Source organism: Macaca mulatta, chromosome X, assembly GCF_049350105.2.
Source record: "Macaca mulatta isolate MMU2019108-1 chromosome X, T2T-MMU8v2.0, whole genome shotgun sequence".
NCBI lineage: Eukaryota > Metazoa > Chordata > Mammalia > Primates > Cercopithecidae > Macaca > Macaca mulatta.
This window is the reverse complement of record NC_133426.1, coordinates 94,003,234-94,030,990: the sequence shown is the minus strand read 5'-3', so window position 1 is coordinate 94,030,990 and position 27,757 is coordinate 94,003,234. Positions and strand designations below refer to the sequence as shown.

At 35.3% G+C, this 27,757-nt stretch overlaps 1 protein-coding gene across 1 annotated transcript in view; it reads right to left on the bottom strand.

Annotated features, from left to right (window-relative positions):
• KLHL4 (kelch like family member 4) overlaps positions 1 to 27,757 on the bottom strand; it is a 166,521-nt gene that overhangs the window by 51,200 nt on the left and 87,564 nt on the right. Inside the window, exons 2-3 of the mRNA XM_015127764.3 lie at positions 2,609 to 2,776; positions 2,081 to 2,217 (exon numbers count right to left, since the gene is read on the bottom strand). Of these exons, the coding sequence (XP_014983250.1) occupies positions 2,081 to 2,217; positions 2,609 to 2,776 (305 nt within the window). The remainder of the gene's footprint in view (positions 1 to 2,080; positions 2,218 to 2,608; positions 2,777 to 27,757) is intronic.

Genomic DNA, 27,757 nt, shown 5'->3' with positions numbered 1-27,757 from the left:
TGTGTATTACAGTGTACAGTATTCAGTTACAAGCATGCTTAAGAAAGGCTGTTTGGAGCTGGTTCAAGTTTCACTTCATTAAAGAGTAAAAGGATAGTCAAGCCAGTTGGCTGAATTATTTTATCCTACGAATGCTCATTGGGAACAAAAAAGATGTTTTCTAAGGATTAAAATGTATCAGGTAGAAGAAATAAGGTTCTTTCTATTTCACTCCCAATTTTAAAAAGTTTGTTGAAATTTTAGAGCATAATGGAAATTTAGGAAATATTTTGTATAAAGGCTTGTCAGGAGAAAGGTGAAAGTTGAAGGAAGGAATGAAGTACTGTGAAATTTCAAAGTAGTTTTGTTAGAACAGTGGTCTTCAAATAGCATGCATACCACTAGAGCTATATAAAACCTATCTGAGACACAGATCAATTTGATGTAAAGAAATTTCAGTACCTCAAATTCCATTACATACCCCTCCTAGAAAATGGTCTGCTCCCAAAACAGTTGTTACCACACAGGTTTTACTTTCCCAGTGTCCTTTCCGTAATTTTCTTTTTTCTCGCCTCATAAAAGGAAGTCACATTCCTCATCTATCCCAAAGTATACTATGCTACATTATGGGGCTGTGGCACAGGAACAACTTTGAAATAAAAGCTTATTCATACATATTGTTATTAGGATCTGAATCATATCATATTCATACTTTCAAAATGTGCAATCTGGTGTTTTTTAGAATATTCAAAAAAGTTTGCAACCTGTATCACTTTAATTACAGAACATTTTCATCACTCCCAAAAGGAACCTCATACCTATTGACATTCATTCCCAATTCCCTCCATATTCCTACAACCAATAATCTACCTTCTGCCTCTGCACATTTTTCTATTTTGTACATTTAATGTAAATGGTATATTAAAATAAGCGATCTTTTGTGACAAGTTTCTTTTATTGGCATAATATTTTCAAAGTTCATCCATGTTGTAGTATCTATTACTACTTCATTCCTTTTCTATTGTCGATTAGTATTCCATTGTGTTCATATACCGTATTTGATTTACCCATTCCTCAGTTTGTAAACATTTGGGTTGCTTCTACTCTTTACTTATGAATAATGTTTATATGAACATTTGTGTACACAATGTCATGTGGACATGTTTTTAACTCTTGAGTATATAACTACGAATGGAATTGCTGAGTTATCAGGTAACTATTTTGTTTAACTTTTGAGGGACTGTCATATAGATATACTTTTAAATGAATTGTTGTTTCAAATTCTTATAGGATTGAGATTTGTTAGATACATTTAAAATGCAAACTTAATAGTGCTTTATAAAAAGATTAATATTTACAATATTTGGGGGATTATATACTTTACAAACATTTTAAATTACAAGGTATTTTAGTCATTAATGGAAAAATGTAAGGAGAGCACATCGTTTTTCAAAATTATTTTACCGGCAGTGCAAGCGAAAATGTTTGAAAATGACTCTGTTGGAGAAAACTAGGAGGTAAGCTTTTAGTCTTAAGAAGAGCCTAAGTATACATAACCAAATAAAAGTATTTTAATACTAAGAGACCCTGAAGATGAAATAATCATTCTGGAATAAAAGTCAAACTACTTTTTAGTCCCCAAACTCATTGTTACCTTTATTTACAGTTTGAATAGATATGAAAATTATTCTGAATGAATAGAATGACTAAATGTCTACTGTAGGATTGGAAGATCCCACTCTCACTCTTCTTTTTACAAACAAGAATGTGCCCACACCATTCCAGAGTTGTTCCTGTATGTTTGTTAAATAGTTGTCTGCTCTCATGTGTAAGGTATTTTCTACATATTATATACCTCTTGATCTTTTATATTACTGAGTTTATGTCCTGACTATGCCTTTTTATTACTTTAGGAAATTTATTTACCTGTTCTATTCTTTAGTTTCCTCACCTTTGTAGTAGTACTAGCAGTATTACTACTACTGAGGAAACTGAAGAATAGTAGTAGTAGTAGCAATAATAACTACTACTACTACTACTACTAGTAATGTGTGTTATATCATGTAGGGTCATTATGAGTTAGTGTGTATTAAGCACTTACCTGTGTAAGCATACTGCACCAAGGAATTCAGTGCGTTTGGATCTACTCCTTCCATCCTGACCTCTTCTTGTTTGGCTTCAAGCACATCATTAGTAAACATCGCAGCAAAATAATCAGACACTGCGCTGAGAACCAACCTGGAAATAGGAAATATTTGTAGGAATTTAAATGAGTCAATAATTTCACTGAAAAGCATGAAATGGCTTCAGCAAGTTTGTAACACTAGTGAGGCTGTTTTCTCCATAAAGTCTTTTACAATTCAGTTAAGCGTAGTGAAGTCAGAAAGGTCAAACACGTAAATTGATGTTTTTTAGAGGGTGTGTTTGTGTTATACTTTCCATTATCAGTCTTTTCAGAGTTTGGCTCTTCTAAATAATACACAGAGAAACGGATCATATAGGCCGGCACTTTTTCAATATAGGAAAATAAGTATTTTTACAAATATTCCAATTTACAATCCATGTACTTATTATCTCTTATTTATAATTGCCCTACTCAAAACCATTCTGTATACATAAAAATACTTACCTATGGGCTGGGATGCGGAGGTGTCCTGCAATTAGTAGCACATCACATAATTGTTTCTCTTTCAAGTAGTTCTCCATTTTACGAAGAGTTTGCTCTGCGTGGTTTATAACGTGGAACTGCTCTTCAGATCCGGTGGCGTTCATTTCTTCAGAGTGCTGTGTATCTAATCTGAAAAGGAAGTAAGGATGAGAATATGGTTCATCATATAAGTTTGTAAAAAATTTAATTTTTCTCTAATCAGAGTACAAACATGTAATGGAAATTTAGGCATACCAACTTCTAAAGGAAATATGTTGGATTAAAGTAAAATCAAAATTTGTTTTCCAATCTTAGATATTTTACTATAATTACTACCTAACCTTTCATTAAAGTGAAGTGTGCGGGTTAGTGTTTATATCTGAAATGTAACCAGAACTATGTACAATTCACCAACAGGGCTAGTGATAGTTGTTATATTCACAAACATAAAACCTACATTCTTTGATTTATGTGGGTATTATAATTATGTCAGGCAGGAAACCCTTAGACCTGAGTCAAAATACTTTTAAAAAATTTGATTCTGTCCTGAAGCTTCTCCCTGGAGTACTCATTACACATCAGAAATATTCCTCAAAGAATTTCAAGCCTAAGAGTTTCATAGCATTCTTCACAATGTCACGTCCACCTTTTATTTCTTACTATTTAGTCAAACGTGATGGCTACTGAATTTACAATAATAAAAGTGGGCTACCTGTATTTTCAACATTACACAATGGTGGAATTTAAATCTCAACACACGTACATACAGGCTTACAATTAGTAGGAGATGACCAATTGATTGGTTGGATGGATGTGCTTAAATATGTTGCTTATTACGTTTCTTGCATCCAGGCATCATTTTCTAACCATCAGTTAGGATTGGTTTTAGATCTCTTCACTCCCAATTCAGTCTATATTTCTTTTAAGACAATTGGTCCAAGGTGATATTACTTTCTCTGTCTAATTCAATTACATTATCACTCTTTCAATCTTCAGTCATAATATTGTACTGATAAGAAGGGATCATGGTATGAAAAGCTCAAAAATTGCCTGCTACCTCCCTTCAGATGCACTCTTGTTTACTTGTTCTGGAAAGGAACAATTTCTTGGCACCGTAGACTGAAAAGCATTCAGGTTGCACTTAACTCACATTATCTTAATCTTTTCTCTTTTCTAGGAATGATTCAGTTCACATTAATTGAGTCACACATTCAATGTCGAATTAGCTTAGCTATCCTCATGTAACTGCACCATACATTAGAGTGGAACATATTCTGAATATATGTTTGAGAAGTTTTGGCTAGGAAAAAAATTTTACTCTAAATTTTCTTCCTCTTAATTTGGTTAAGGACAAAAAAGTATCTTCAATTACCAGCTAATTTAGGATGTTTTTATAGTAAATATATTAGATATTTAAATATGTTTTATAATTAAATTACATATTTTTTAAATCTGAAAATTCTACAAATATGAGCCATACATAATTTAATTAAGTTTTAAAAAGACAGAGGGAACTTTATCTTCTGTCACTTTAAGAAATAAGAAATTAGTACCCAAAGAGATATGAACAGATCCAAATATGGCAAAATGCAACAAACATATTAATCTAAATATACAAAATTATAGCTAAAAGAGTAATCTTGGGCATTATCAAAGCAGAGTATAATAAAACAAACAAGAAAACGGCCACCACCATTACCAACAAACTAATCTATTGATAACTTATCTGATCTTAATAAGTTCCCAGAGCTCATAAATTACAGTTCTCTTGCCTCCATTGTAGACACTGTAATGCCAGATCAGATGTTATAATGGAAATCACTTCATTAGAGAATGTTAATCCCTTGTCTTTGTTTTGTGGTGACATGGGAGGCAGCATGGTGGAATGAAAAGAACCTATTATATGAAGTCATAATGCCTGGATTGAGTTCCAGCCCCTGCTACTTACCGGATGAGTGATCTTTGGAAAGTCACCTTATCTTTTCTAAGCATTAATTTTCTCCCACAAAATGGGGATGAATATAATATTAATACTAAAAACAATAATGCTTGTACCACAGTGATATCAGAGGAAAAAATGAAAACATGGGCATGAAAATTCTATGTAGAAATATTAGGTCTTACGTTGTTAGTTTAAACTACCAAGATGTAGTTATTTTAGTAATATATTTTTAGAAATTGTCTTGAACTGTTATTTCTTTAATATACTTCCATTTTAGAGCAATTATAGAATTACAGAAAAGAGTCTATCATTTATATCAGCATCAACTAATAGATATTTCTTTTATAGTTTGGTTTATAATCTGTAATACTACCTTACTCATTTTGCTGTTTACACTGAGATATGTTTCTTCTATTTCCAGATTTTTGAAGGTTTTTTTTTTAATGAAGGGCTATTGAATTTTACCAGATAATTGTTCAGCATCAATTGAAGTGATCACGTGGTTTTTGTTTTTCATTCTGTTAATATGATGTATCACATTAACTGATATGCATATGTTCAACCATACTTGCATCATTGAGATAAACCCTACTTGGTCATTATGAATAATCTTTTTAGTATGTTGTTGAATTGGTTGGCTAGGATTTTGTTGAGGATTTTTGTGTCAATATTCATTAGCAATATAGGCCTGCAATTTTCTTTTTTTTGATGTGTCTTTGCCTGGTTTTGGTATCAGGATAATACTGGACTCATAGAATGAGGTTGGAAGCATTCTCCCCTCTATTATTTAGAATCATTTGAGTAGGATCAGTGTTAGTTCTTTTTAAAATTTTTGAAAGAATTCAAGAGTGAAACCCTCAGGTCTCAGGCTTTTACTTGCTGGGAGAATTTTTATTACAGATTCAATCTCTTTATTATTGTTGGACTATACACATTTTGGATTTCTTCATCATTCAATCTCGATAGGTTGTATATGTCTAGGAATTTATTTCTTCTAAATTTTCCAACTTATTGGTATGTAGTTGCTCTCATCTTTATTTTTTTTTTTCTACTAATTTTTGGTTTGGTTTGCTCTTATTTTTTCAGCTTTTTAAGATGCAACATTTGGTTGTTTATTTGAGTTTTTTTTTTTTTTTTTCTCTTTTTGATGCAGGCACTTACAACTATAAACTTCTCTTAGTACTGCTTTTGCTGTATCTCATCAGTTTGGGTATATTGTGTTTCCATTCTCATTTGTTTCAAGAAATTTTTTGATTTCCTTCTTAATTACTTCATTTAACCATTTATCATTCTGGAGAATATTGTTGAAATTCCATGTGTTTGTATAGTTTTCAAAGTTCTTCTTTTTATTGATTTCTAGTTTTACTTCATTGTGGTCAGAGAAGATGCTTGATGCTATATCAATTTTTTAATGTTTTTATCTTTTTTTTTTTTTTTCTAATTTTACTTTAAGTTCCAGGATATATGTGCAGACCATGCAGGTTTGTTACATAGGCATACATGTGCCATGGTGGTTTGCTGCAACAATCAACCTGTCAGCTAGGTTTTAAGCCCCACATGCATTAGCTGCTCTGATGGTCTCCCTCCCCTCACCCCTGCCCCCAAACAGGGTCCAGTGTGTGTAGTTTAAAGGCTTATTTTGTGATGTAACATACTGTCTATGCTTGACAATGTTTTATGTTCTAAAGAGATAAGTATTATCCAGCTCTGAGTTGTTTTATTAACATCTATTAAACTTATTTTGTCTATAATGCAGATTAATTCTGATGTTTCTTTGTTGATTTTCTATCAGGAAGATATTTTCAATGCTGAAAGTGGTTGCTGAAGTCTACAGCTAATATTGTATTGTTGTCTATCTCTTTAGCTCTTATAATATTTGCTTTCTAAATCTGGGTGGTCCACTGTTGGGTGCATATATATTTAAAGTTGTTATATCCTCTTGCTGAATTGACCTCTGTTTCATTATGGAGTGACATTCTTTGTCTCTTCTCATAGTTTTTGTCTTGAAATCTATTTTATCTGATATAAGTGCAGAAACTCCTATTCTTTTTTGGTTTCTATTGACATAGAATATATTTTTAATCCCTTTATTTTCAGTCTATGTGTGTCTTTATAGGTGAAATGTGTTTCTTGTAGGCAACAGATCATTGGGTCTTGTTATTTTATCCAATCAGATACTCTGTGTCTTTCCATCAGAGGGTTTAGTCTATTTACATTCGGTGTTACTGCTGATAAGTTAGAACTTATTTGTGCCACTTTGCTATTTATTTTCTGGTAGTATTGCAGACTTCTCTTCCTTCTTTCCTTCCTTACTGTCTTCCTGCTTCTGAAAGTGATTTTTTCCTGGTGGTATGATTTCATTTCTTTCTTTCTTTCTATTTATTTATTTATTTATTTATTTATTTATTTATTTATTTATTTTTGTTGTTGTTGGTTTTTTTGAGACGGAGTCTCACTCTGTCGCCCAGGCTGGAGTGCAGTGGCACGATCTCGGCTCACTGCAAGCTCCGCCCCCGGGTTCACGCCATTCTCCTGCCTCAGCCTCCTCTGTAGCTGGGACTACAGGTGCCCGCCACCACACCTGGCTAATTTTTTTTTTTTTTTGTATTTTTAGTAGAGACAGGGTTTCACCATGTTAGCCAAGATGGTCTCGATCTCCTGACCTCGTGATCCGCCTGTCTCGGCCTCCCAAAGTGCTGTGATTACAGGCGTGAGCCACCGTGCCCGGCTCTTTCTTTTTATTTGTTTGGGTTTCTGTTATAAATTTTTTGTTTTGAGATTGCCTTGAGGCTTTCAAATAATATATTATAGTCCATTAAGTAAATAAGGACTTAACACTGTTTCTATAAACAAACAAATAAGCAAGAAGTAAACTAATAAAACCTCCATAACTTAATTTTATCTCTCTGCATATTAACTTTTTTGTTTCTTTTTGTATCTTATTGTACTGTCTACGTCTTACAAGTTGTAATTATTATTTTGGCTCATTATTTTTTAGTCTTTCTATTTAAGAGTAGTTTTCACACCACAATTACAGTGTTATAATATTCTGTGTTTTTCTGTATACTTACTATTAACAGTGAGTTTTGTACCCTCAAATGATGTCTTACTGCTCGTTATTATCTTTTCTTGATGATTGAAAAACTCCCTTTAGCATTTCTTGTAGGATACATCTAGCGTTGATGAAATCCCTCCTCTTTTGTTTGTCTTGGAAACTCTTTATTTCTTCTTCACGTTGGAAAGATATTTTCACTGGATATACTGTTCTAGTATAAATGTTTTTTCCTTCAGCATTTTATATATGTCATGCCACTTTCTCTGTGCCTATAAGTTTTCCACTGAATAGTGTATTGCCAGACATATTGGAGCTCCATTACACATTGTTTCTTTTCTGTTTCCTTCACCTTTGATAGTTCGATTACTAAATGCGTTGAGGTAGTCTTCTTTGGATTAAATTTTCTTAGTGTTACATAAACATATAAACTATTTGTACTCGAATTTTGATATCTTCCTCTAGGTTTTAGAAGATTTTTGTCATTACCTCTTTGAATAGCTTTTCTACCAAATCTCTCTCTCTCTCTACCTCCTTTTAAGGCCAATAACTCTTAAATTTGCCATTTTGAGACTATTTTCTAGATCTTGTAGGTGTGCTTTTTTTTTTTTTTTCTCCTGAGACGGAGTTTCCCTCTTGTTGCCCAGGTTGGAGTGCAATGGTGCAATCTCAGCTCACCGCAACCTCTGCCTCCCAGATTCAAGCAATTCTCTTACCTCAGCCTCCCTAGTAGCTGGGATTACAGGCATATCCCACCACGTCCGGCTAATTTTGTATTTTTAGTAGAGATGGGGTTTCTCCATGTTGGTCAGGCTGGTCTCGAACTCCCGACCTCAGGTGATCTGCCTGCCTTGGCCTCCCAAAGTGCTAGGATTAGAGGCGTGAGCCACCGTGCCTGGCCTCTGAAGCATTCTTAACTATGACACTTGCATTTTTCAACCCCATAATTTCCACTTGATTCTTTTAAATTATTTCACTCTCTTTGTAAATTTGTCTTAAGGATTTATTAATTGCTTATCTGTTATCTTAAATTTCTTTGTGTTTCCTCAACACAGTTATTTTGAATTCTCTGTCTGAAAGTTCACATATCTGTTTCTCCAGCACTGACAGTTCACATATCTCTGAGTCTCCAGCATTTGTCTCTGGAAACTTATTTTGCTTGTTTGGTGCTGTTCATGCTTTTCTAGATGGTCTTGACGCTTATGAATGTTAGTTGGTATTTGGGCATTGATAATTTAGGTATTTTATTGTAGTCTTCACAATCTGGACTTATTTGTACCAATCCTTCTTTGGGAAGCTTTCCAGGTATTTAGAGAGACTTGGGTGTTGTGGTCTAAGCTGTATCTGCATTAGGGGGCACCACAAGCTGAGTAATGCTGTGGTTCTTGCAGACTTATAGAGGTAGTACCTTCACGGTCTTTGATAAGATCCAGAGGATTTCTCTGTATTACTAGGCAGAGACTCTTGTTCTCTTCCCTTAATTTCTGCCAAGTAAATGGTGCCTCTATGTTCTGAGCCACCTGAAATTAGTGTAGGGGTAACACAAACAGCCCTGTGGCAAAGATTATGGGATTCCACTGGGTCAGACCTGAAGCCAGCAGAGCACTGGGTCTCGCCCATGTTTCACTGTAACAACTACCTGGCCACTGCCTATGTTTACTCAAAGCGCTAGAGCTCTACGGGGTTTAATCAGCAGGTGGTTAAACCAGCCAGGCTTATGTTCTTCTCTTCAGAGTGGTGAGTTTTCCCAGGTGTCAGCGAGTCCAGAAATGCTGTTTAGGAGCCAAAGACTGGAGTCAAAAACCCTATACAGCTACCTGATGATCCGTTGTGCTGTGGCTGAGCTGGCATTGAAACCATAAGATACAGTCTTTCCCACTCTTCCCTCCCCTCTCCACAGTCAGTTGAGCCTCACCCCATGGCCACCAACACCAAAGGCCCAGAGGGAGTACTACCAAGTTACTGCCAATGTTCACTTAATGCTCACATGCTCTTCAGTCAGCTTTTGGTATATTCTGCCTATCCAGGGACTCACCCTTCAAGGCAATGGGCTCCTTTCTGTACCATGGCAGGTCCAGAAATGCCCAAGAGCCAAGCCCTGGAATCTAGGACTCCAGTAGCCCGCTTGAGGCTCTACCCTCCTGTAGCTGAACTGGTACATATGGTACAATACAAAGGGCTCTCTCCGTTTCCCTCCATTTTTCTTAAGCCAAAGGAGTCTCTCCTCATAGCCACCACAGGTGAGAATGTGTTGAGTTTCACCTGAAGCCACCAAGTCGCAGTGTCTCGGTCAAGACCCATGCCATATTACCTGGATATTGCTTCTGGTTATTCGGGGGGTCAAGGGCTGTTTAGTCAGCAGGTGATGGATTTTGCCAGGACTAGGTTCTTTCCTTCAAGGCAGTAGGTTCCCTTCTGGCACAGGGAGCGTCAACAAATGTCATCCAGAAGCTAGTGTCTAAAAAGGTTGCCTTTATGACTCTGACTGGTGCCCTATACTACAGTGGCTGAGCTGGTATCAAGGATGCAAGTCAAAGTCTTCTTTACTCATCCTTTCCCCTCCTTAAGTGGAAGATAGGGAAACCTTTTAGAGCTGTGAGGTGTGTGGCCTGGGTTTGTGGGAGGAGTGGCACAAACACTCCCTTACCTGCCTAAGTTGGTGTCTTAGTAAGTCTCATGCCTCCCAAGTCCACTAGCTCTGAGCCCAGGTCAGCACTAGGACTCACCTAGAAGTTGCAGTCCCTGTGGCCTAGAATGGTGTTCAAGTTTATTTAGAGTCCAATTGCACTTTGGCTTGTGCTGGCAAGGCTTGCTGGAATTAAAGTTCCAACTGCTTGGATGGGCAATTCCCCTCTGGCTAGGTCAAGTCCAAATGCTTCCTTCATGAGCAGGCGCCAGCTGAATTCAGCCTGGTTTTGCTTTCTGCTGTTACAGGGCACTGATGAGTTCAATGCAGTGTCTCACACGATTGTGCTCTCCCTCTCCCAAGCATACAGATTCTACCTCCATACCACATGGATGTTGATGATTCAAGATTGTCTTTCCTACCATTTCCCGTGCCACATTCAGTGATATGAAGTTAAAACGAGGTACTTTGAGTGCTCAACTGATTGTTGCTTCTTGTGAAAGTATTTTTGTTCTTGTTGTAGATAGTTGTTAAATTTAGTGTTCCTGTGGGAGAGATTATCAGGGGTGTTGCCTTCTATTTGGCCATCTTGCTCTGCCTGTCTTCAGAAGTGATACTGATTTTTGAATGTTGATTTTGTATCCTGAAAGCTTACTAAATTCATTCATCCAGTCTATTAGTCTCTTGAAGTAACCTTTAGCATTTCCTATGTAGAAAAATCACGTCATCAGCAAGCAGAGACAATTTGACACCCGTTTTGCCAGTACATCTACCTGATGATCTATTGTTTTTTGTTTTTGTTTTTTTTTTGGAGGCCTTTTGTTTCTTTCTCTTACCTGTTTGCTCTGGTTACAGCTTCCAGTACTATGTCAAGTAGGAGTGGTGAGATTGTACATCCTTGTCTTGTTCCAGCTCTTAAAAGGAATGATTTTAACTTTTCCCCCATTCAATTTGATGTTGGTGGTGGGTTTGTCATGTATGAAGCTTATTATTTTGATGTATATTCCATCGATCCCTAGTTCATGAAGGGTTTTTTAACTGTGAAGAGATGTTAAATTTTATCAAATGCTTTTTATGTATCAATTGTACTAATCATATGTTTTTTGTTTTAAATTCTATTTATGTGGTAAATTACATTTATTGATTTATATAGGCTGAATCATCCTTGCATTCCTATAATAAAATCCAATTCATAAGGATATCTATAAATATATAAATATATCTATAAATTTATATCTATAAATATATATATTTAGTTGTGATGTTGGGTTCACTGTACCAGTATTTTGTTGAAGATGTTTGGGTCTGTGTTGATTAGGGATATTGGCCTGTTGTGGTTTTGTTGTTGTTGTTGTTGCTGTTGTTCTTGCTGGGTGTTCTTGCCTGATTTTGGTATCAGTGTAACACTGGTTTTGTGGAATGAGTTGGGGAAAATCGCTCTTCCTCAGTTATTTTTTTTAATAGTTTTAGTAAGACTGGTACTAGTTATTTTTTTGTACATGTGGTAAAATTTGGCTGTGAAGCTGTCTGGTCTTGGGCTTTATTTTTTCATTAAAAGATTTTTTCATTGCTGATTCAATTGTATTACTCATTATTGGTGTATTAAATATTTCTTTTCATTCCTGGTTCATTCTTAGGAAGTTGTAATTTCTAGGAATTTACACAATTCCTCTAGGTTTTCTAGTTTGTGCACACAGAAATGCTCCTTATAGTCTCTGATGATATTTCATATTTCTTTGGTATCAGTTGCAGTGTCACCTTCATTATTTCTGATTGTGCTTATTTGAATCTTTACTGTTTTCTTATTTAATCTAGATTGTGGTCAATCACATTTTTATATTCTTTCAAAGATTCAATTTTTCATTTTGCTGTCGTTTGCATCTATTTTGTTTTTTGGTTTTAATCTCATTTACTTTTGCTCTGATCTTTATTTTTTTTTTTCTTCTTTCAGCTTTGCATCTGTTTGTCCTTGATTTTCTAGTTCATCAAGATGCAATATTACTTTGTTAATTTGAGATCTTTGTATCATATTACGTAGAAAATTAACACTATAAAGCTTTTTTTTACAGCAACACTTTTGCTGTATCACAGAGGCTTTTGCATTTTATGTGTCTATTTTCATTAGTTTCCAATATTTTTAAATTTCTTCCTTAATTTTATTATTTACCCAAAGGTCATTCAATAGCAAGTTGTTCAGCTTCCACGTACTTTTTTAGTTTCTAGGGTTCTACTTTGTTGTGATTTCTAATGTTATTCCATTGTGGTGCAATAAGACAGTTAATGTAATTTTGATATTATAAAATGTTTTGAGACTTGTTTTACACTCAAGCATATGGCCAATTTCAGAGAATGTTACATGAGCAGATGACTAAAAGGTAGATTCTGAGGTTGTTGTGTAGAATGTTCTGTAAATGTCAATTAGGTCCATTTTGTTTAAAGCCCAATTTGCATCTAGGGTTTCTTTGTTTATTTTCTGCCTTTATTATCTGTTTAGTGCTGGAAGTGGGGTGTTGAAGTCCTCTTGTATTATTTTATTGCTTTCTATCTCTTTTCTTATGTCTAGGATAATTGTTTTAAGAATCTGGGTTCTCCAGTGCATATATATTTATGATTGTAAAATCTTCTTATTTAATTAAACCCTATATCATTATATAGTGACCTTCTTTATTTTTTCCTGTTAATTTAAAGTCTGTTTTATATAAGAATAGCTATTCCTGCCCATCCCATTTTTGCTTTCCATTTTCATGATATATCTTTTTCCACCCCTTTACTTTTAGTCTGTAGGTGTCTTTAACCCTTAGGTGGGTCTCCTGTAGGCAGTTATAATTGGGTTTTATTTTTTTTATCCAATTTGCTACTCTCTTTTATGGGGGGTATTTAGACCATTTATGTTCAAGGTTAATATTGATATGTGAGGTTTTGTTCCTTTCATAGTGTTGTTAGCTAGTTGCTTTGTAGTCTCAATAAAATTTTTAGCCTTGTCCTTATGTATGCTTTTATGATGGTATCATCTTTTTATTTTTATGTTTATAACTACTTTGAGTATTTCTTGCAGATCTACTTTAGTGGTGAAAAATTCACTTAGTGTTTGTCTGGTTAATAGTTTATTTTTACTTCATTTATAAAGTTTAATTTGGCAATTTATAAAATTATTGACTCTTTTCTTAGGAAAGACGAAAGTAGGCCAACAATCTCTCATGGCTTGTAAGATTTCTAGTGAGAAGTCCACTTTTATTCAGATGGGATTTTCTTTCATGGTGATTGGCCACTTTTTAAAAAATTTTTAATTTTTTATTATTATTATACTTTAAGTTCTAGGGTACATGTGCATAACGTGCAGGTTTGTTACATATGTATACTTGTGCCATGTTGCTGTGCTGCACCCATCAACCCGTCAGCACCCATCAACTCGTCATTTACATCAGGTATAACTCCCAATGCAATCCCTCCCCCCTCCCCCCTCCCCATGATAGGCCCCTGTGTGTGATGTTCCCCTTCCCGAGTCCAAGTGATCTCATTGTTCAGTTCCCACCTATGAGTGAGAACATGCGGTGTTTGGTTTTCTGTTCTTGTGATAGTTTGCTAAGAATGATGGTTTCCGGCTGCATCCATGTCCCTACAAAGGACACAAACTCATCCTTTTTCTTTATTTTTTTGTCAGAGTAGGTTAATTCAAAAGAAAATCTTGAAGCTCTAAAATTATTTTTTTCTGCTTGGTCTGGTCTATTGTTTATGCTTTCAATTGTATTTTTATATTCATTCCATGAATTTCTTTACTTCCAAAAGTTCTGTTTGGGTTTTTAATATATACCTATCTTTCAGGTCCTGAATTTTTTTAAAATTTGTGTTGGATTTCCCCTTTATTTTGGATCTTACTTACCTTCCTTACAATCTGTACTTTTAATTCTGTATCTGTCATTTTATAAATTTTATTTTGGTTCTGATCCATTGCTAGAGAGCTAGTGTAATCTTTGGGGATGTTAAAACACTGTCTTTCTGCATAATCAGAATTCAGATGGCTTGCAATCTGAGGTAGCTGTTTCTTCTTATATTTGAGATTGCTTTCATTTGGGTGGGACTTTTAAATACTCAATTCTTTTCTCCCTTGAACTCACAATCTTCTGTGGGTCTTGGAATGCAGAGGTCTCAAAAAAGCTTATTTCTTTTTTTTTTTTTTCTTTTTTGATTCCTTTTATTTTTTTATTTTTATTTTATTATTATTATACTTTAAGTTCTAGGGTACATGTGCATAACGTGCAGGTTTGTTACATATGTATACTTGTGCCATGTTGCTGTGCTGCACCCATCAACTCGTCAGCACCCATCAACTCGTCATTTACATCAGGTAGAACTCCCGATGCAATCCTTCCCCCCTCCCCTCTCCCCATGATAGGCCCCTGTGTGTGATGTTCCCCTTCCCGAGTCCAAGTGATCTCATTGTTCAGTTCCCACCTATGAGTGAGAACATGCGGTGTTTGGTTTTCTGTTCTTGCGATAGTTTGCTAAGAATGATGGTTTCCAGCTGCATCCATGTCCCTACAAAGGACACAAACTCATCCTTTTTTATGGCTGCGTAGTATTCCATGGTGTATATGTGCCACATTTTCTTAATCCAGTCTGTCACTGATGGACATTTGGGTTGATTCCAAGTCTTTGCTATTGTGAATAGTGCCGCAATAAAAAAAAATAAATAAATAAAAAATAAAAAGCTTATTTCATGCCCTAGTACTATGCCCTTCTGTCAGCAGCTTTTTTTTTTTTTTTTTTAAATGGTACAGATCAGTCTCCAGTCTGTTAGGTGGCACTTAAGCTGTGTTACTCTCAGGTACCCCAGGGATGTATTAAAACACTTGTCATGATGGGGCAGATAGGGAACTGTACCAACTCATCATCCTGGGCAGGCAGAAACATGATGAGCTTTCTTATCACACTCCCGTCACAGAGCTGGAAATCTTCAATTCAGATAGACACCATCCTTTATCCCCAGCGTAAAATGTGACTTAGGTTCATGGAAAACACCCATCTGACAGCTACTACTAAAGTGGCCTTGGGGAAGAACCTTTTCATCCAGCCCAAAACGGGCAGATCTGTGGCAGGTTCACAGTCTGTGGCAGGTTCACAGTCTGTGGCTGAAATAATGCCAGTCTGTGTAGAGAGGGGCAGGTGAGTCCCACCCTTTGTGCAAGCCTCATCAGTGGGTACACTTTCACTGGTGGTGCAGCTGACACATATAGTGCTGGACAGACTCTCTCCAAGTGCACCTGTGCCAGTCTCTGATAGTAATAGGCTCAGCTACATCTGCAGCAGTGGGCAGAGGAAGCAAGAGATGATCCCTTCTCCATGTCCATTTCCAACCATGGGTGCCACTTTTCAACTGCGGTAGAAAAACACGACCTTCATTCAGAGATCAGCACCTTGCCTCTGTCTCTACTGGGAGGGGCACAATCACTCTCTGGATACAAATGGGAAGCTCTTGGGTAGGCGAGAGCTTGCAATCGGTTTTCCTTTTCCCAAGGGACACTTTGGTGGGTTATACTCCCCGCTTTCCCTAGGAGTGGCCCATGCTGAGAGCTAGATCACCAGGGATCTCGAGGTTCCCCTGTGGTTTCCAAAGTAAGAGTGAATTCTAGGGAATGTTCTTAGGGGATCTAGTGATGCAGAAACACAAGGACTAAGATTCCCTGGGCAAAATAGTGGCCCACAATGAGCACACAACTTATATGGTATTTATCACCTCAACTCGGGTTTAAAAGGATCATGAGTGAACCTGCACGAATTGACTGTCCAGTACTCTGCCGTTGGGAAGTTCCCAAATCACCACTGACTGTATTGCCCAGGCTCATGAGGGCAGAGGGTTTCACTGATTTGGTGGTCAGCAGTCTGTTGCAGGGGTGAGGGGAGGAAAGAAATACTCCCCGCCTATCCTTTTCATGAAACTGCTTGCAAGCATTTTAATTCATCATGTTGCTGACATCACAGGATCTACTATTGTCTGATTTTATTTTGCTTTAAGGAGAATGTTGTAGGTTCCTATGGCTTTCTACGTACTGGTAAAACAGACATCTGAAAAATATAACCTTGGGATTGCTTCAGCTATAAAACTGTCTTGTAACAAAGTTACTTCGAGAAAGAATGGAAGGCACTGTTTTCAAAATTGTTCAGATTGCTAATTTTGACAGCGTATTTGGAAGAATATTTGGTAATACAAATTAAAAAAATACAATATGCATACTGTATAAAGACATTCGTGGGGAGCTTCTAAATTTTGAAATAAAATAATCTGTGTGCAAATATACTAGGAATTACATTTTTTTTTAAACCACACTTCAAATGTTATAAATGTACAAGACCAGGTAGTGCTAACAGAGACTATATAAGCGAATATTTTGGCATTTCTCTTCCAAAATAGTATCATAATTTTTTTTCCTAGTTTTTTTTAATGTCAGGCATTTGCCTTGTTTTTCAGGGAAGCCATGGGGGTTAAATGAAAATTAAATTTTTGGCCGGGTGCGGTGGCTCAAGCCTGTAATCGCAGCACTTTGGGAGGCCGAGATGGGTGGATCACGAGGTCAGGAGATCGAGACCATCCCGGCTAACACGGTGAAACCCCGTCTCTACTAAAAATACAAAAAACAACTAGCCGGGCGAGGCGGCGGGCGCCTGTAGTCCCAGCTACTCGAGAGGCTGAGGCAGGAGAATGGCGTAAAAACCCGGGAGGCGGAGCTTGCAGTGAACTGAGATCCGGCCACTGCACTCCAGCCTGGGCTGCAGAGCGAGACTCCGTCTCAAAAAAAAAAACCAAAAAACAAACAAACAAAAAAAGAAAATTAAATTTTTTTGTAATACTGCTAAGTTTGCAAAACTCTTTATAGAAAAGATTATTTTTTACTTAGAAAATGTGAAACTACAAAGAAAAATTCATCTCTACTTTTTTGTTCACGGTAATGCTTGACTATATAAAAATTAGCTCTGTAAAAATCCAAGAGACAGCTTTTCTGGAGAGTTGTTAAGGCCTGATCCATGGGCTTTTTCTTCATTTCATTTCATTTCATTTCATTTCTTTTTTTAGACAGGGTCTCCCTCTGTCATCCAGGCTGGAGTAAAGTGGTGTGGAAATACTGGCTCACTGCAGCCTTGACCTTCCAGGTTCAAGTGAGCCTCCAGCGTCAGCCTCCCAAGTAGCTGGGACTACAGTCATGTGCCACCACTCCCAACTAATTTTGTTTATTTTTTGTAGAGGTGAGGCCTCACTATGTTGCCTAACCTGGTCTCAAACTCCTGGGCTCAAAATCCAGCCTTCCAAGGTGCTAGGATTACAAGAATGAGCCACTGCACCCAGCCTATGTGCTTTTTCTGGCACATGAGAGGCACACGGCAAATGTCTGATGTGTGTATTAATTGGTGCATATATTTTAATGCTAGCACAGTTTGAACTTTACTATGATTGGTTCCTTGGATATAGATAAAGGAACCTCAAAAACAAATCACAAAGTTAACTTTGTTTTTTCTATGATTGCTATGGTACATATTGAAAATTTTGTAGTTATGTGAGTAATATTATAATTCTAAGTAGCAAAAACTAGGCCAACATTGTAAGCCTAAAATAGGTAGAGAATTTTTTTTTTTTTTGAGACGGAGTCTTACACTGTCGCAGGGGCTAGTGTGCAGTGGCACAATCTCAGCTCACTGCAACTTTTGTCTCCCGAGTTCAAGCGATTCTCCTGCCTCAGCCTCCCGAGCAGCTAGGATTTCAGGCGCCCGCCACCACGCCAGGCTAATTTTTTGTATTTTTAGTAGAGACGGGTTTCACTATGTTGACCAGGCTGGTCTTGAACTTCTGACCTCGTGATCTGGCCGCCTCAGCCTCCCAAAGTGCTGGGATTACAGGCGGAGCCACCGTGCCCGGCCATGCTTGCTGGATAATTTTATCTGAAGAAATGATGTATCCCTATTTGTGAAATAAGTATTTTAATATATCACGTGATTATAGTGTAAAATAATCTGTTGTAAATCACCAAAATTGTTATTTGAATGACAATATTATGCAGTCTTGTGTCACTCAACAACAGACATATATCTGAGAAATGCATCATTAAGGGATTTGTTATTGTGCACCATTATAGACTGTACTAACGCAAAGCTACATGACCTAGCCTACTACTTAACTAGGCTATATGGTTTACGGTATAGCCAACTGCTTCCGGTTTACAAACCTGTACAACATGTCACTGTACTGAATCCAATGTAGGCAACTATAGCACAATAGTAAGTATTTGTTCATCTCAAATATACAAACGTAGAAAGAGTACATTAAAAATTTAATAAAAGATGAAAAATGGAATACTTGCATAAAACACTTACCATGAGATAACCTTTTAAAGACTGAAACTTGCTCTGGGAGTATGTAAGTGAATGGTGAGTTAATGTGAAAGCCGAGCACATTTCTGTACATTACTGTGGAATGTGTAAACACTGTACATCTAGGCTGCACTAAATTAAAAACAATACTTTTTCTTTAATAATAAATTAATCTTAGCTTTCTGCAACTTTTTTTACTTTAAAAACTTTAATTTTTAACTGTTTGACTTTTTAAATAACACTTAACCACATTGTACAGATGTAAAAAAATTTTCTTTCCTTATATCCTCATTCTAAAAATTTTTTTCTATTTTAAATTTTTTTTAGCTGTTAAACTCTATGCTAATTGTCATGCAAACATACGCATTAGCCTAGGCCTATACAACGTCAAGATCATCAATATCACTGTCTTCTGCCTCCACTTCTTGTCCCATTGGCAGGTTTCTAGAGGCAAAAAGACGCCTGGAGCTTTCATCTCTGCTTTCTTATGGAATGCCTCCTGAAGGACATGCCTGAGGTTGTTTTACAGTTAACTTTTTTTTTTTTTTAAGTAGAAGGAATACAGTCTAAAATAGTGGAAAAAATAGTATAGTATAGTATAGTATCATATAGTATATATAATATAGTATAGTACAGTATATATAGTATAGTATAGTACAGTATAGTATAGTATGTACTTAAACCAGTAACATAGTCATTTATTAGCATTATAAAGCACTATGTACTGTACATAATTGTATGTGGTATACTTTTTTATTTAACTGAGAGTGCAGTAGGTTACATCAACAACACTACCAAACAAGTGAGTGGTGCATTGTGAACAATGGTTGCATTGTCCCTAGGTAATAGGGATTTTTCAGCTCCCTTATGATCTTATGGGGCCATCATGATATAAGCAGTTTTTCATTGATCAAAATGTCATGATGCAATGCATAACTGTACTTGAACCAATTCCATCATGTCCCAGAGTATTTGATCTGAGCACTATGCTCTAGCACCTCCAATCTTAAACACTAGTGTAGAAACCAGACACTAAAATGTTAACATTTGAAAAATATATGAAAGTGTTTACTTACCAAATATCCTTTTTAATATTTTTGTGGTTATTTCTACAGCCCTTGTAAAATATGCCATACATTAAGGAAATTATCTTAAATCATCTGTGGTATTTTCAGATTCATTACTAGTTTTAATAAAAGCATGTTTTTATTTAAATAGAATTTCTATTCTCAGAAACTTTTTTTTTTTTCTTTTAAAAGAGACAGAATCTCACTGTGTTGCCCAGGCTGGAGGGCAATGGCCTGACCTGAGCTCACTGTAACCTCTGCCTCCCGGGCTTGAGCGATTCTCATGCCTCAACCTCCCAAGTAGCTGGGACTGTGGGCGTGTGCCACCACACCTGGCTGATTTTTGTATTTTTAGTAGAGACAGGGTTTCACCATGTTGGCCAGGCTGGTCTTGAACTCCTGGTATCAAGAGATCCACTAGCCTCAGCCTCCCAAAGTGCTGAAATTACAGGTGTGAGCCACCGCGCTCAGTCTCAGAGGCTTGTTTTAATCACCTAATCCTTTTGCATTTATGCTGTTCAAAATTAAAAAGAAAGTGAAGAAATTTCACAAATGCAGTTAAATATGTCTTTCAGTTATGTATTTTATTGGAATGTAATGTTTAAGAAAATAAGCAATGATTTTGATATTTTTCTATCTGCTATCATATATATTAATATGTAAATTTAATTAAATAATTATATGTTGGTAATTCTAAATGCAGAAATGTTCAGAAAATAACATAGAGAATTGTTGTCTATGTCACAGTAAGAAGACAGAAGAAAACTATACATAAAATTTGGAGTCAATAGAAAAAGTAAGCCATCGGATATTCTTCCTGATACCCAAATACTACCCAATATAGTTAATATTTAGACTTATTGTTCCTGTTGAATGTGTGTGTGTTCTAATTTTCAATAGAACTTTGCATTTAAAGATCTCAGAGGAGATTTATTCATTCCACAGCTACTTATTGATTTCTTAGTGCCTGAACAGAACTATTTTAGGAAGTAAAGATATAGCAGTAAACACAACAAACTCTGATTCTCATGCATTTTGTCTCATGGGAGGGCTTAGAATGTAAACAAATAAGTATGTCAGGTAATGATAAGGTCTATGAAGAGAAACAAGGTGAACGAAGAGAGTCAAGGGTTTGCGACGCGGAGGCTGGTGGCATTGTATGTAGAGTGCTAATGGAAGACATCTATGATAAGATTAATCAGCTGAGAAACCTAAGAAAGCAAGCTATGTAAATATCCTTGACATAGTTTTGACTTTTGTCTCCTCCAAGTACCATGTTGAAATGTGATCCCCAATGTTGGCGGTGGGACCTAGTGGAAGGTGTTTGTGTCATGGAGGTAGATCCCTCATGAATGGCGTGGTGTTGTCCTTGGAGTAATGTGTGAGTTCTCTCTCTCTTAGTTCATGTGGGAGCTGGTTGTTTAAAGAGACTAGCACCCTTCCCTCTTGTTTGATCCCTCTCTTGCCATGTGACGTGCATGTTCCCCTTTCAACTTCTGCCATGAGTAAAAGCTGCCCAAGGCCTCACTAGAAGGCTTGCAGATGCTGGTTCCCTGCTTGTATGGCGTGCAGAATCACGAACCAAATAAATCTCTTTTCTTTACCCAGGATCAGGTATTCCTTTATAGAAATGCAAAATGGACTAATAAAATCCTAGTAAAGGTAATTCCTGGAAAAAAAAAAAGTCCTTCAGAAGGGAAACTGTGCAGTGCATGATTCAAGGAACCACAACAGTCCAGTGTGGTTAAGCAGAACGAGTGAAAGGAAGAGAATGGTGAAGTCAGATAGCTGGTGAGACACCAGGTCATGCAGCGACATTGGGAATTCACATTTTGAGCAGAAGTAGCATGATGTTATTTAAGTCTTTAAAATCTTCTGGCATTTATGAGGCAAGGATAGAAATGGGAAGAAGAATTACACGTGTATTGTAGCAATCAAGATTGTAGAAGTGGTGGTATTGATAGAAGTAGTTAGGAGTTGTTAAATTCTGAATAAATTTTATGAAGTAGTTAGGAGTTGTTAAATTGTGAATAAATTTTAAAAGTAGAACCAAATAGATTTTAAGATGGATTAGGTAAACAATGGTAAAGAAATAAACCAAAGATGATTTCTAGGTTTGACATCAGCAACTGCCTAAATGGTAAAGATGGTTACTGAGATAGGGAAGGATAAGTTTAGTAATCATAAGTGTGTTAGGATATATCGAATTGGTGATACCTATTATAATTCCAGGGAGATATATTGAGGAGAATGTTAGATTTGTAACTCTGGCATTAAGGGGAACAACTGACATATAAGTTGGGCCATTGCCAACAATGGCATTTAAGGCCATGGGACTAAAGTGATATCACCCCAAAGAATGCATGTTATTAGGAAAGAGGTTTGAATTCACCTCTAGTGACTTCTACATTTAAAGAGTATAAAAACAAGAACCAGGAGAAAGTTTTGGAAGTTGAGGATAAGAGATGAAGGTGAAGAAGAGCTGTTTATGAGAGTCAAAGGGTAAACTGACTAGGAAACTACATTAGGACTATGTAGCATTACAGGTCCAGTTGATTTTTGCTGTAATATTTAAGATTAGACTATTAATATAGGTATTAGATACAGGCACAAAATATGTGGCAAGCTAAACTTAACCAAGGTTTTTGTTTTTCTAGAAAAGTACAAAGGAAGAAGAGAAAGTAAGGGCATATGCAGATATGTGATTCTGATCATGCTACATGGAGTGCAAGCTGGGTGAGTAGTGAAGTGAGGACGTTAGGTATGTGTGACGGTTAGTGGGTTGGCAGACCCAATAAGGCTAAAATAATTTTGAAGAAGTGAACTGAAAGGGTAGGAGGAAGTGACCAGAGACTTGATTGCTTGAAATCAATGCTATGGAACATATGCCGTTGTTGATAAGGACAAGATGATGGAGTGTGGCCACAAGATTTGAGAGCTGAGCTAGGGGGAGACATGTTTCTACTGGTGGTGAAGGAACTGAGAGGCCAGGCTACTCTAAGTTTTATCTACACAGATACTGAGATTGCCAAGAATAAAAAAGATGGTATAGATCAGGAAATATATATGATAGAATCCATAAATTGTATAAACAGCTTATTCATCTCTAGGATCTATAATATCCACAGAGGATTTAAGAAATGTTTTATGTAAGTCCTCAGATATGTCTTCAAAATATTGTCATTATTTGCCAACTAAGCCAATAGTGTTATTTCTTACTTTCAGAAGCATTTGTTGTCTAAACTTTTTATTTTTTGCTTTATATGTATTAGCTTATATTTATTTCTTTATATCTCTGTTCAAATGTAAACTCTTCAAAATAAAGAAAATAGTGTCTACATTTTTAGTAATAATGTTGATAAACAATGGACTTTCAAAAGACATTTGTTACATTAATCAAGACCTGGGCCTTTTATTGATGAAAGACTTTTTACTGCTTTAATTTTCTCACTCTTTATTTGTCTGTCTAGAGTTTCTATTTATTCATAATTTAATCTCGATAGGTTGCATGTGTCTAGGAATTTATCCATTTTTGTGTTCTCAAATTTTTGGGGCTATACTTATTTATAATACACTTTTATGAATTTTTTTGTTTTTCTGTGATACTAGTTGTAATGTCTCCCTTTTCATCTCTGATTTTATTTCCATATTTTCTCTTTTCTTTAGTCTAGCTAATGGTTTTTGTTTAGTTTTTCAAATAACCAATTCTTCACTTCATTGATATTTTGAATGTTTTTAGTCTGTATTTTATTTATTTCTAGTATTAGCTTCATTGTTTTTTTCTTCTACCAATTTTAGGCTGAACTTGTTCACTGCTGAATTCTACCAAACATTTAAGTAACAACTAATATCAATCATCCTCAAACTAATCCAGAATATAGAAAAAGAGAAAAAAAACCTTTCAAATTCATTTCACATAACAGCATTACCCTGATTTCAAAACCAAACAAGAATACAACAACAAAAACTGTAGGTTTCTTGAACATAGATGGAAAAATTCTCAACAATATACAAGCAAACCAAGTTCAACAGCACATTAAAAACATCATCTATTGTGATCAAGTGAGATTAATCCAGGGATGCAAGGAGAGTTCGCCATATACAAATTAATATATTTGATACACCACATTAACAAAACAAACAAGACCATATGATCATCTTAATAGACATAGAAAAAGCATTTAATAAGATTTAACAAGTCTTCATGATAAAAAAAAAAAAAACTCTCAACAAATTAGACATAGACTGTATGTACCTCAGTACAATAAATGCCATATATTACAAACCCAAAGCTAACACACAAATTAGTGAATTGGGAAAAACTAAAAACTTTTTATCTAATATTAGGAATAGGACATAAATGGCCACTTTTACCACTTCCACATAGTACTGGAAGACCTAGCCAGACCAATTAGGCAAAAGAGAAAAATGAAAGGCATCAAATTGGAAAGGAGGAAGCCAAATTGTATCTATTTGCAGATGGCATTATCTTATATATAGAAAACTCTGAAGACTACACAAAAATCTGTTAAAAGTAATAAATAAATATGGTAAAGTCATGGTATAAAAATTCAACATACAAAAATCAATCGTGTATCTACATGCTAATAGCAAACTATCTCAAAAAGATATCAGAAAGCAATTCCATTTAAAATATCTATAAAAATAAAATATCTAGAAATAACCTTAACAAATAAAAACTGTAAGAGAGTAATAAAGAAAACAGAGACACAAAAAATGGAAAGATATCCCATGTTAATAGATTGAAAGAATTAATTTTCTCAAATGGCCATACTACCCAATGCAGTCTACAGATTTAAAGCAATACTAATGAAAACACAAATGACATTCCTCACAGGAATACAAAAACAAATCCTAAAATTCATATGGAACCACACAATATCTTGAATAGCCAAAGGAATCCTAAGCAAAAAAAAAAAAAGAATAAATAAATAAATAAAAAGTTGGAGCCATCATGCTACCTAACTTCAAAGTATACTACAAGACTATAGGAACCAACAAAGCATGGTATTGGTATTAAAACAGACACAAGGAACAATGGAACAGGACACAGAGCCCAGAAATAAATTCACACATCTATTGTCAAGTGATTTTCAATAAAAGTTTCAACAACACACACTGGGAAAAATTTCTTCAATAAATGGTGTTGGGAAATTTGGATACACAGCTGCAGGAGAATGAGACTAGAATCCTGCCTCTCACCATATACAAAAATCAACTCAAAATAGATTAAAAACATGCATATAAAACTCAAACATATTAAAATACTAGAAGAGAACATAGTGGAAATGCTTTGTGACACTGGGAGGGGCAAGAAGTGTTTAAATAAGGCCTCAAAAGCACAGGCAACAAAAACAAAAAGAAACAAAATGAATTAGATCAAAATGAAAAGCTTTTTTATAACAAAGGAAACAATTAACAACATGAAAAGATAATGTTCAAATTGTGAGAAAATATTTCCAAGCTATACAACTGACAAGGGGTTAATATCTAGAATATATAAAGAATTTAAACAACTCACCATGAACCAAATGTCAAAATGGTCAAAATACTTTAATAGTCATGTCACAAAAATGGACATATAAATGGCCAACTGGTATATAAAAATGCTTAATATCACTAATTATCAAGGAAACACTAATCGGAACCACATTGAGATACTACCTCATGCCAGTTGGAATAACTGTTAACAAAAAAAAAAAAAAAAAGAGAAGTCTTGGTGAGTTTGTTGAGAAAAGTGAACACACTCTTGGCATGATTATAAATTAGTACAGCTACTATGGAAAACAGCACGTAGATTCCTCAAAAAATACAAATAATACTACCATATAAATACCTATGTGTTAGATAGATACCATAAGATCTTTCAATCCCACTACTGGGTATATATGCAAAGAAAATGACATCAGTATGTTAAAAAGACATCTGCACTTCCTTAATTACTGCTGCACTAGTTAGAGAAGACAAGACATGGAATAAACTCAAGTGTCCAACAATTAATGAATGAATAAAGAAAATGTAGTATATATACACAAGTAAATACTATTTAGCCATAAGAAGGATTAAAATCTTGCCACTTATGAAACAAGGATGGACCTAGAGGACATTATGTTAAATAAAGTGTTAGACACTGAAAGACAAATACCACATGATCTCACTAATATGTGGAATTAGGAAACAAAAGAGTTGATATCGTAGAAGGGGGGAGTGGAACAGTAGTTACTAGAGACTGGGAAAGGGTGGGGAAAGGGAGGCTGGAGAGAGGGTGGTTAAAAGGTACAATGTGACAATTAGATTGGAGGAATGAATTCTGATATTTTATTGCATATTAGAGTGAGTGTGGTTAATTGTAAAGTACTGTATACTAGCAGATAGCTGGAAGAGAAGCTTTTGAATGCTCAGCACAAAGAAATAAATATATAACATGATGCATATAAATATGATTTGATGATTATACAACATATATATGCATTTAAACAACAAATTGTACTTCATAACTATATACAATTATAATGTGTAAATTTTAAAAAATAAAAGTCAATGAATATTTGTTGTTTGATGAAGAAAAACTATTATATAGATTAGGACAAATTCTGCTTAATTATTAAATGCCTCTATTCTCCAAACAGTATTACATGGCACCACTAAAAATACTAATGACAGCAGCAGAATTTTATTTAGTATTTATCAACATTCCTGTAGGTAAAAATATGCTAGCTAAAATTGTGGTGTAATTCTATAAAATCTTCAATTTTACAGTGGGTTTCAGACCCCTGATTTATCTTTTCTGTATTCTTTAAGAATTCTGATGTTACGCTTGCCTCCCAAGTTCTTACATACTTATTTTCTTGAAAAAACTGATATGTCATATCTTTAACAAAAATTCAGTTAAAACGCATGCAGGACGCAAATGCTAAGATTCATGTATTACCCTTCACTATTTGTTATGCAGAGGTAGTCTCAATTAAGTTATTATTGGTGCTACTGTTTGTCCGTCTTTTGGAGTTCCCCTTCTGCCCCGCAATTCCCTGCTCTGTTGCTCCTCCAGCCTCTTGAACCTCATCGTACAGATACTGCCTTGACTACTAACTCCCAATTTTAAAATATGCCCATTCCTTATGATTCAAAATACAATTTTAATAATAAAATGTGACATTTTCTTCACATGTATGTAAGAATTTTAAGTTTCAGGGCATCTTACATATTCTTATGATTCTAAAAGGATATCTACCCAGAAATCTAGAAGCAAGCTAAGTACTATGCCAAATGAGGTAACAATAGACAGGATCCAAGTTATTAGACCTCTAGAACCTGCTTTCATTTTTATATACACACATGTATATATACAGACAAACATACAAAGATACACTATATATACAGACACAAGTTGCTTAACAACAAGGATACCTTCTGAAAAACGCATCAATAGGCAGTTTTCTTATGCAAACATCATAGAACGTATTTACACAAGCCTACATGACATAACCTACTACACACATAGGCTGTACAGTACAGCCTATTGCTCCTCAGCTACAAACCTGTACAACATGTTGCTGTACTGAATACTGTAGACAATGGTAACACAACAGGATTTGTCTGGCTAAACATATCTAAACATAGAAAAGTACAGGAAAATACATTATAAAATATAAAAAATGGTGTACCAGTATTGGACATTTACTATGAATGGAGTTTTCAGGATTAAAAGCTTCTCTGTGGGTGAATGAGTAAGTGGTGTGTAAATGTGGCAGCCTACAACATTACTCTACACTACTGTGGACTTTATAAGCAGTGAAATTTATTTTAAAATTTATATTTCTTTAATAATAAATGAGACAGCTTACTGTAACAGTTTATTTAGTTACAATAAGCTAATTTGTTATTGAAGAAAGATAATTTTTATCTTTATTTTTATTTTTTCTATAATAATCTTTAATTTTTTGACTCAAGACACAAACATATTGCACAGTTGCACAAAAATATATTGTCTTTATGTCCATATTTTATAACCATTTTTCTATTTTTAAGTTTTTAATTGTATTTATTTATTTTACTTTTTAAACTT